Raw genomic sequence first — 11,146 nt, 5'->3', positions numbered from 1 at the left:
GGAAAGCCTGGGTCAGAGACCAAGTAATAACAAAATTTTAAAGAAACAATTACAAAATTTAAAGACAACCATATTTTTGTAATTAAAATCCACCTATCAGTGTCAGAAAAGTTTATCGAGCGAGATGAGAATAGCAGAAAACACGCCTCTCCCTGCGAGAAAGACGCAGTTGTCTGAAAACCAAACCTAAGGGAGAGAAGCACAGCTGGCTACTTCAAAATCTAATGAAACGAGAAACAGCAACAAATGTGACGTCGGAAGTCCTTGAACAATCTGATTTACCCGGATGCATTAAAAAAAAGTTTAGTAAATTAAGGGAACATTTGCCCACAAACGTAGAATAGTACGTGAACGCCCAGGTCCCCAGCACCAGCTGCAGCAAGTGTCACCTCGCGGCCAGTCCAGGCCACCCACACCTCCGCCTACTGCCCGCTCTCACTGTGTGGGGAGCAAAGGCAGATGCTATCAGCTCACGCACGGGCAGTTCGGTGTGGTCAAAGCGGCGAGGGTCACACCAGCCCAGGGTGGAAGCAAGCCCACGTCCCTCACCTGGTGACGGGTGGCACATCTGTACGACGGACATCGTCAGGCCAGAAGAGGCAGTGAAGCCGTGACAGGAAGTTAGCGGAGCCAGCCGCGAAGGCTGCCGCGTAAAGTGCGCAGAGACGGGAGGCCGCCCAGCGCCTGCCCTCACGCGGGGGGTGGCCTGGTCTCTTCGGGGTGACAGGTGCACGACCCCATGGGTACGCTAAACTGCACCGTACACTCAGAGTGGATTTTCTGACGTGTGAATTACATCTCAATAAAGCTACTGTCTTAAAAATGTTTGAATCTGTAATGCGCCCTTTCTTTAAAAAAAGGACAAGGACAACAGAAGCATCTGGCAGATGACGAAGATGAGCGTGGGGCAGCGAGGGTGCCCTGAGCAGGCGAGTGCCAGGGAGCGCGACCGGCCAGGTCCCTCGGGGACCAGGGCCAGGAGACAGCAGCTAGCGCTTCAGCTCAGGTCTCCAGAAGGCCAGCCCTGCACTGTGAGGGCGGGGACGGCTGGGCACTGGCACGAGGTGGCCGTGTGCCCCGGCGCCCCCAGGGCCACGGCTGACTCTCGGCCACTGTGACCCCTCCCCCCGCAGTGCAGAAGCTCGAGCGACAGGAAGCAGACGGACCGCACGCAGGACACAGGCGGCCGGGGCGAGCTGTCCTCACCTGCGCCTCCCCGAGGTCGTTGTTCACCACGGTGAAGTTGAGGCCCAGCTCCTCGACGTCGCCCTCGTAGCTCTTGAGGAAGAGCAGGTTGCGGTACACCTCCGGGTCCAGTGAGGCCAGGTGGTGGATGTCCACGTCCGCGCTGGTGCCCAGCAGCTTGGACAGGAAGAAGCCGGCGAAGGGCAGCTCCACCAGCATGTTCTCGTAGAGGGCCTGGGAAGGGGACAAGGGCCGGGTCAGCACGTCACGGGCCCCCCTCCTGACTTCTGAGAGTGGAAAAGGACGTCCAGACACGCCAGAGTTCTGGCGCAGCAGACGCCGTTTCTCCCCGACAGCGACGGCCACGCCGGGAGCTGCTGCCTTGGGAGCGCCTCCCACGGGCCAGCCAGCGGCAGCATGCGAGTCATGCCTTCGGTCTGCTGAAAAGCCCAGAACCGACTGTCAAAGAATTTTAGGGCTGAAATGCTAAGATGTTAACACCCACGGGGATTTTTAAGAGCCAAATCCTCCACGCTGCGGTAGAGACTAGCCAGCCCCTTCTGTGGGGGCTTTGCGGATGGACCAACCGGTTCCCTAGGGCTGCAGTCACGAAGCGCCACAACCCGAGCGACTGACGACAGGAACTTACCGTCTCACAGTGCTGGGGGCCGGAGGCTGCGCTCCCTCGGATGGCTCAGGGGAGCACCCCCGCTGCCTCCTGCAGCTCCGGGAGCTGCCGGCGGCGTCCTCAGTGGACCCAGACTGCAGCCGCACCCCTCCAATGTGCCTCTGGACGCTCGGCCACCTTCCCCCGTGTCCCTGTGTCTGCTCCGTGTCTGACTCTCTCCCCACTGTCTTACAAAGATGTCAGTCACTGGACTTTGGGACCTGCTCTGACCTCATCGTAGATGGACTACAGATGCAAAGACTCTTATTCCCAAATAAGGAACGGGGCATTAGGGCGCGAGCCCAGCACTGCGGGCCAGATTGTCTCGGCCGCCGCCACACCCGCCGCCTCTGCAGCACGAAAGGGCCGCCGTGCGTCACGGCTGCATTTCATGGGATTCCCGATTTAAGAAATGCTATCCTCTGTGGATTTTCTTCCAAACGCCAAATGAAACAAGCGTTCTCAGCACACTGAGCACACACAAACGGGTGGCAGCGTGGATTCGCCTGCAGGCTGTGCTCCGCCAACCCCCATCCTAAAATGAAACTGGGCCTCAGAACTGAGACCTGTCCACATGTTATGAGTTAGTAGGTGGCAAAATTGGCACCCAAACCCACATGTCCTGCTGTTTTCCAAAATGCAATGATCTTGTCACCAAGACCCGCAACACAGGAAGGTTCCGAGTGGCCCACACCCTCACCGACGGGTACCGCCGTCCTTTTTCTCCTGCAATGTCTGGTTGGTTCTGATTCGCGCCTCCCGATGAACACTGGTACTGGGTGGGCCACGTGAAGTGTTGGTACCACTGTGCCGACCTCCAGGGACGCTCGGGCGCAGGAGGCGAGGCGACTGTGGACACCCCCACTCACGCCTGCGGCTGAGGCCGAGAGGCACAAGGTGCCAGCAGCGCGCGGCGGCCCCGGGCACTCCGCCTGTGTGAGTCCAGCAGCCCGCCGAGTCCTCCTTGTCAAAAACGTGCTGCTAGAGGATGCCGTCCCCTTGCCACGTGCACGCCCGGGGCCGGAGCGGCACTGAGCCTCGGTGTCGGCCGGTCGCCCTGCCACGCGAGTCAGGCCCACCTGGGCGTCCTCAGCAGAGGCCGCTCCACTGAGACACTCATGTACCGCGACCCGAGATGCTCCCCACCTTCCCAGGGGAGAGCAGCAGCACCGTCACCCCCCACTTGGTGAGTGGACGGCTCAGGTGGTCGTGAACCCTTCTCTGTTTGGGGGCAGCCTGTGAGCCTCGCCTGAGACGGAGTGACCCCGGAAGGACAGAGGGGGCGAGGGCTGGACGTGGCCCACCTTGGAAATCTCCACAAGCCCAGCTGCTGAGGTGTCACGAAGCGCTCGGCCTCCCTCGGAGGCCGCCAGCCAGCTGCGAACGAGGAACCACCTCAGGAAGTCACCCGCCACATCCACCCCCAGGCACGCGAGCAGAGGACAAGCAGAGGACAAGCAGAGGACAGCTGAGCAAGCCGGTGCTGGGCGGGTGGGCTCCTCCGACGCCCAGCCAGTCAGAAGGGTGGAGCCGGCACCGCCGTCCCCTGCGGTTCAAGCGGATCCCGTCCTGTCACAACTGCCAGCACAGGCGATTTCACATGTGGCATCTATAAAATCCCGGATCCTGAAGCGAACACCAAAGTCACTGGGGCGCGAGCGCCTTCCTTCCCCTTCGTCCCTGGACCAGAGACCGCGCAGATGCCCCGCGGTGCGGCGCAGCGACCTCGCCCTCCAGCGCGCCTGGGGGGAGCCGGAGAGTTGCTGCTGCGCGCCTGCCCCCTGCCCCCGAGGAAGCGCCTGCGCCCGCGCCCGCGCGGGGAAGGGAGCCGTGGCAGAGCAGCCCAGGCGCGCAGCTGTCGGCTCCGCACGCCGGTGTCCCCTCCCCGCCAGGAGAACGTCAGGGACCTGAAGCGCCACGTCCCTGTGCTCTTACTTCTGATCTGAAGGTGAATGATTACCCAATTAATTTTGAAAAGATGGCAAAAAAGGACTTCTTAATGAGAGACTGAGCAATAAAATGGCGACCAGCACTTAAGTCATCTACTGATGAGCAAAGAAAAGAGTCGTCTGGGAAGCCGCGGTCTGCTTAGAGGAAAGGACGGCCGCCACGGCCACCCTGCAGCACGCGCCTCTTAAGTCCCACCACCTCCGCATGAATGATGGCCTCAGAGCCAAGAAGAACATTCTGCAGACAGCAAGACTGATCCCAGGTGTTGAGGAAAAGCCTCGTTTGGACAGTGGGCTTCAGAGTAAACTGCAAGTGTAAATCAACGGGCGTTCGATAGAGAAGGCCATTGTTTGCCATTTCTGCATCAGTAACAATAAACCAGGGAAATTCGTTAAACAGATCAGAGCTACCTGAATTTTAAGCAGAAATCTCACTGTGACTCATAAAATGTAAATGCATAGGTGTAATTTTTTACATAAGGCAGCGGTAAACCTTCAGAGCATTTAATATACAAGCACTAATAAATGATAGCACTAAAAACTATGACTGCATCAGCTAAATGGATTATAAATTAAATTTCCATAATGTATGCAACCGAGATACAAATGTGAGCATAAATCAAGGTATTTTCTAAACACAGGTTAATTATACAACTTCAAAAACTGCCTATTTTTTATGCAAAACAATCCACTTAGCATTTTTCATATTGGCCTTAATCTGCAGCCAGTTGCACCGTGCTTGTTCCTAGAAGCGTCTAAATAACCACTTGTCATGAAAAGTAGCAATAGGTATATGGAAAAAACCTGTAACGTATTTTTCAACTGTCTGTCTTTTATGAGTGTTTATAGCTAGAGACTGTGCCAACGTGATTTGAAATGAAAAGGATTAATTATAGGAGAGCCTTTTAATATAAGTGAGTGCGGTCGCCGTGCAATTAATGCAAATTGTGGCGCTATCAGGAGAATAAATGAGAGCCACACCACAGGCCATTTCTGTTTGCTGCCCAATAACTTCAGTAATTTACTGCATTAAGAATCAATAAAAAAAATAATGCTTTTCAAATGCATCTTTATCAATCTTCAGGTGGTTCCAAAGTGAACTTATAACTTAATCTAAAAACTACCAGAGATGTCTTCCCTTACACCACGCTAACCGAGCACGATGAGAACGTCAGCTGGGTCGGAGCATGCTACCCTCACGGTGTGAGGCGGGGATGTGAAGCGAGGTAGCACCCACAGTGACCGGCTATGTAACTTAGCGGCTGTGCTTCAGAGCTGACGTCGGGCCGCTGACAACGGGCTGACGGGGGCTCTACGGATCTCCACGGCTACGAGCTCCCGTAGGGCAGGAAACACCTAACCTCCAACGCCAACGGTGCTCAGCCACTTCACACACACTTATCACGTGCCGACCACGTGCCAGGGACCACCACACCTGGCATTCTGCGCCCATGAATTCATTTGCAAAAGAACCATTTATTCCTTTTTGGGACATTCGGGTTGTGCAAATGCGCGTCCACGTCGACTCATCGCAGGTCCCTGGCCCTCACGACCCCGCTCCAGAGACCCAGAGACCCCACACGCTACGCACTCCTTTAACCCTTCTGTCCCCAGCTGGATGCTCCGTGCCCAGACCTGCGTCCTTGCGCGGTGCTCCGCTCCCAGGCTCCACGCGCGCTACCACCGCCCAGGACTCCGGGGGCTGTGGCCACCGGCCGACCCTCTCCCTCTGCGACACAGCAAAGGCTGGCACATTCCTGGGTGCCCTACGGTGTGGCTTTCAACAGTGATGGGGTGGAAATGAACTCTGTCCATTCACGATCCAGCATATGTCTGCTGGCATGGCAGAGCCTGGCCCAATGCTCTGTTCTTTAAAAAAAGATACCCCTGGAGACCCTGAGGGACCCCGGGACGCCGGTGCTGCCCCCCGCCCCAACGAATCACCCCCTTCCCCACTGAGGTGCCCGTGTGTTCCTGAGTGCTCATCCCCGCGGAGGGACCAGGGTGCGAGCCAGGGGCGGCTGGGCGCGGTACCCAAGCCTTGCTCCAGAAGGTTCCGGGGGGACCGCCGTTCACCGGCTCACTGCAACCGAGCATCTGCACCCGCGTCTTGACAGCTCCCTTTTTAAAAGGTTCTTTCCATCGGTCTTTCCAGAAAATCTGTGGGGTGCTGGGGGATGGAAGTTCACCTCTCATCCTCTCCTGTGGGGACCTGGAAACCACCCCACGACGCGGGAACCACGGCGACCAGCTGAGCGCTGTCCTTCCCTCCTCTCTGTCCGAGCTCCACAAAGGACACACTGGCCTGCTGCTGCCCCTCTGCAGTTCTAGAAGATGAAGAACTTACATGTTCGCGACCAAAATGCTGGACTGAGTGACAGGCCCACAGGAAAGGGCTATCTGGGGACCCTGGAGCAGCAATCCCGCCCCTGCCTCTGAGACTCTCGAGTCTGAAAACCACTGAGGTCCACTTAGGGCTCCTCGGGCTCCTCACACCACCCAGAACTATTTTCCACAATCAAAAGGAAACACTGTTTCAGGTTTAAAGCATCTACCTCTACCGTATAGGAGAAGAGCCTCCTCCGCCCCCGCCCCCGCCTCCTGACACTCACTGGCTCTGTCACGACTACCACATCGCAGGGCAAGTTTCCTGAACGGCTTCACCGAGACGCGAGCCACGCGCCTTGCGATCCGCACCCGAGTGAAGGATCCAGTGCTCTCACGTTCAGGGCTATGCAACCGTCACACTAATTTCTGAACACTGTCACCGCACCCCCCCCTCCCCCCGAAACTCTTGAGCCCTTCGCTGTCACTGATTTCCAACCCACACTTTACCATTTCACCTGGCAAACAGCAGCCTGGAGAGAACCTGTCACCGCACAGACTGGCCTCGCTCCACCTCATGGGGCTGACCTCCTGGCCCCTAATTCTCAGGGCCGGCGGGCACGGCCTTGGGTTCGGCAGGTCTGGGCAGAGTCCCAGCTGGTGGACAGCACAGGTCTGCTGTGAGAAGCAGGAGGGGGGCGTGTCACTGACCGAGGGGCAGACTTGGGGCACTGACCCCAGGGATGGAGGTGCAGCTCCTCAGCACGGCACGTGACACTCCCTCCCGCCCCCTCCTCCTTTAAGTTGATAACGAACTGCAGTGCGCTCCCCAAAGTCCTGTATTTGGAGGCAGGGTCTTCATGGAGGCGGATAAGGGTAAATGAGGCCCTGATCTGGCAGGACCGGTGTCCTTGTAGGAAGAGGAGGAGAGACCTGAGAGCCACAGCTACCCGTCCCTCTCTCCCCCAACGGGATCCAGTCGTACCCCTCCTGGATTGGATGACGTCTCTCCAACACCACCTCCCAGGACAGAGCGGCCATGATCACTCAACCTGACTGCCCGGGATCCGTCCAGCCGGTCTCCCTGCTGCCACCAAGGCCACTCTACCAGGGGACTCCAGGAGGCCTGCTCGACGCCACGCGCACCTAGCGCCCCCTGCCTGGGCCCGTGGCTGAGGCCGGGAACCAGGCCCAGTGCGTCTTACCCGGAGCCGGAGCTCAGTGACCTGCTGCCACCCCAGCATTAGAAACAAGGGGAGTCACCACCGACAGCTTCATTCGGTCTGCTTCGCATGGCGTTAAATTCCCTAACTTCGAGCGAACATGTGCGCGTCTATGGGGCTTCCACGAGCCCTGCTTCCTTTTAGGTGCCCAGCGCCCTCACTGCACAGGCGCGGGCCAGGCAGACGCGCAGCGGACCGTGAGGCCAGCAGGCGTGTGCGTCCAGTCTTCACGCCGACGACGGAACACGGCTCAGACCGGGGAAATGGCCTCGGTGCTGACCCAGTTCAGTCGGTGTTCGGGAGCACTTAAAACGATGAGGAAGGACAGACACCTCAAGGCCAAACACGGTCTACTTTATGCGGGAGCAGAACGGATTCTGGTGACTATCTCGGAGTGGTTCTGGGGTCACTGAGTTTCGGACTACACCTGTCATGTTTACTGTCTCATCTAAACCATTTTTATTTCATGTTTAATTCTGAAGAAATAAAATGAACTTATATGGAAAACTACAAGCTTAACTGACAAGAAGAATAAGTTCCAGATCTGTGAATACTTTGCTTTCAATGGAAAAGAATATAAATCGTGATCATAAGAATGCTATAAGAAGCAGGCACAATTCTCAGACGGGGTAAGAATCAAATAAAGGAACCATTTGTAAATAACTATCTTTGATTCTTCCACTTCCAAAAAAAGCTAAAGGTCAATCAGGGCAAACTCTTAAGCTGAGATTCAGAGATTCGGAGATTCAGAGAAAGCGTGCCTGTGAAATGTGTTGACATCACAGTAAGAAAGTCTGAACACTGATTGGAAGGCTCCAGCTAAGCCCAGAATGACCAACCATTTGCTGAATATTATGTTTAAAAAAATTCTAAGGGAAAAGATATATTAACTTTAGAGATCACAGCACTTAGTGTGATGACAATCAGATGAAAACGCTCAATCCCACTGACCCTTAATGAGCTTGGGGTGCAAAACAAGGAACAATGAAAGAGAAGCTTTGCTACTTACGGACCAAGGTAACTTAAATGACTAGCATTCACCTCGGCTAGTTTTAAAGCTTCAGCAAATTCAGTGAGCACTTCACGAAAGGACTCTATGATGATACAGAAGAACAAATTTCCCCAGCTCTCAAAAATCTCAGGATAAACTGTTAACTGCCAATATTATACTCTATGATACATTAAGAGCACACTGCACTGTACTAAAATACAAAATTATAAACTACACTGACATTTCACAATCTGCTAATTAAAAATTTGAAATATATGATGAAGATACTATCAAATAATGATTGATAGGCATTCTGTTCCAATTAAATCAATATTCCAAAGCAAGAAAAAAAGAGCCATTTTCAAACAGAATTCACATATGGTAAAAGATTTCCTTCAATAAATATTCTGAACTTGATTGGCTTAAATGGGCCTAGGTGCTTCTAACTGTGAAAAAAAGTTCAAGACGACATTACCACATCCTTGAGCTGTTTACTTATTCCTCGTCTTAAGCCTGATTTACAGGCGATGAAATGCAATCCCGACCCACACCAGAGGCAGGAATCATCTGCTAATGGAACTTTTAATTGAGAAGTGACCAGTGACGTGAAGTAATTCTTCCTATGCAGGACTGCTCTTGAAGACCTCTTTGCGCTTTATCACAGTAAACAATCACTAACATATGCATTAAAGAAAATTTAAATACATTATGACCCAATAAATATCATAATCAATCAATACACGATTTCTTCCCTTAAAGATTTAACGTTCAGATACCACGCTATTAGTGCTATACAATTACGCTCACTTAGACCTGGGCGATTTTTACCATGTGGGTACAAAGTTTAACCATTTACAATCAAGTGATAATCAGGTGTTTTAGGAACTAGCACTCCCCCTGGGAGTCCTGAATATGTGGGACTAAGTTAACCACCATCCTCAAATAACAGCGGTTTTCATTGGTTTCGTCTAAACGTCATTATTTTAAAGAGCTTTACCAAGACACAATTTACACAAACTCCACCGCTGGGGCAGAGGCTCCGATGCCCCATGCCCCGTCTCCCCGCCCCACCCCCAGCCTGGTCTGAAGGGACATAAACTCCCAGCAGGTGGGGTGAGCAGTGCACCGAGCCAGCACCGAGCCCGCAGACCCCCGCAGCAAGCTTCTCTGGACATAGCGGCGGGTGGCACGCGACCAGCCAGGGAGGGGAGCGGGTGGGGCGTCACCACACTCACCTAGTGACCCAGGTTGTCCAACTGACCTGACTCTGTACCCACCGAGATGGGACAATTTACACAATTTGGGACAAACTGGGACAATTTTGGGAAGGAAAAACAATATAAACTCTTAATAAGATTTAATTCATGCCAATAAAATCACTCTGTTGCCTGTGACTGCACTATGTGAGAATCATTAAATTTAGGGAGTATTTCAGGTTAGTCTAGCAAAATAAAAGCTCACCTTCATTAACAGTTTTAAATTTATTTTCATTATTATTAATTTAGCAAGTTCTTGGGCTTGTCATATTACAAAACTATAGCACATCAAATTTCTAAGATTTTCATGCGATGAGTCTTGAAACTTCCACTCTCCGGAGGGAGGCGAAGCTGAGCCACAAGGGACCACGGACAGGGAGAGATGCCACCTCACTGAGAAGTGACAGTAAAGCCAGCACACAGCTCCAGGTGGGAGAGGTATGTGTTCCAATGAATTTCAGTGGGAAAATGATCTGTCTGAAATTTATGCTAAGGAATCTAACGTCGGGTCAATCCTGAAATGTGTCACTGAAACGGTAAGGTTAGCCTAAAGCAGCTCGCTGTGATGCGCGGGGGCCAGCATGAGCCATCGCTAAAGCTGAGGGACATGTAACAGCTTCGCGACAGCGGCAGCATCAGGGACCTGAGCAGATCAGTCACCAGTCTCTGACGCCACGTCTCACAGACACACACCTAGGGCGTGACTGCTACTCCCAGGGCATGCTGATCCCCTTCCACTACCCCCCTGCTCCGCTAGGCCTGAGAGCATCGCCACTTGTCACCAACGGGACTGAGGCTACAGCAGTGAAACCTGTGACACGCTGGCATGAGGGCAGACACGGAGGTCAATGGAACAGTGAGTGCTCAGCGATAAACCCTCATTCACGATTGAGTGATTCACGACACAGGTGACAGGACAGCTCACGGTGCCAGGCGACTGGACAGCCATGTGCAGAAGAGTCAAATGAGGGCCCTGACTCACGCTGTCTACAAAAATTAACTCAGAATGGATCAAAGACCTAAATGTAAGAGTTAAAACTACGACACTCTTAGAACATACAGGTGTAGTTTAACAAGAGAAATGTCCACACAAAAACTTGCTCACGACTGTTCACAGCAGCACTAGTCACAAGAGCCAGAAGGTGGGAACACCCAAATGTCCATCAACGGACGAGTGGATAAGCAAGATGTGCTCCGATGGGGGGGTGACCGTTCATGAAGACGGGGTTTCCTTTTTAGAGTGACAAAACTGTTCTGAAATTCAGTAGTAGTGATGGCTGCCCACCTCAGGGAACTGTACACGTTAAAAGGTGTAATTTTATGGAACGTGAATTATGTGTTGAAAAAGCTGTTACTTTAAAGAAAGTCTCAAAGAACATAACCGCTTTGTAGGCACAGGCTTTAATGAGGCGGCTTCTGCAGTGGGCCGGTCCAGGTACTGCGCTGCTCGGGGCACGGCAGGTCTGTTTAACGTGCACCACCAAGAGCAGGACAGCAAGTGTGACAGATAAGGGACTCCATCATCCAGCTGGAAACCACTCCAGATCTGA

General features: G+C 53.4%; 1 protein-coding gene across 1 annotated transcript in view; it reads right to left on the bottom strand.

Moving 5' to 3' along the window:
- UBE3C (ubiquitin protein ligase E3C) overlaps positions 1-11,146 on the bottom strand; it is a 66,555-nt gene that overhangs the window by 13,916 nt on the left and 41,493 nt on the right. Inside the window, exon 19 of the mRNA XM_023536737.1 lies at positions 1,207-1,419. Within this exon, the coding sequence (XP_023392505.1) occupies positions 1,207-1,419 (213 nt within the window). The remainder of the gene's footprint in view (positions 1-1,206; positions 1,420-11,146) is intronic.

Source organism: Pteropus vampyrus, unplaced genomic scaffold, assembly GCF_000151845.1.
Source record: "Pteropus vampyrus isolate Shadow unplaced genomic scaffold, Pvam_2.0 Scaffold168, whole genome shotgun sequence".
NCBI lineage: Eukaryota > Metazoa > Chordata > Mammalia > Chiroptera > Pteropodidae > Pteropus > Pteropus vampyrus.
Note: the sequence above shows the minus strand (reverse complement) of the source record. Positions and strands in the feature narration are given on the sequence as shown.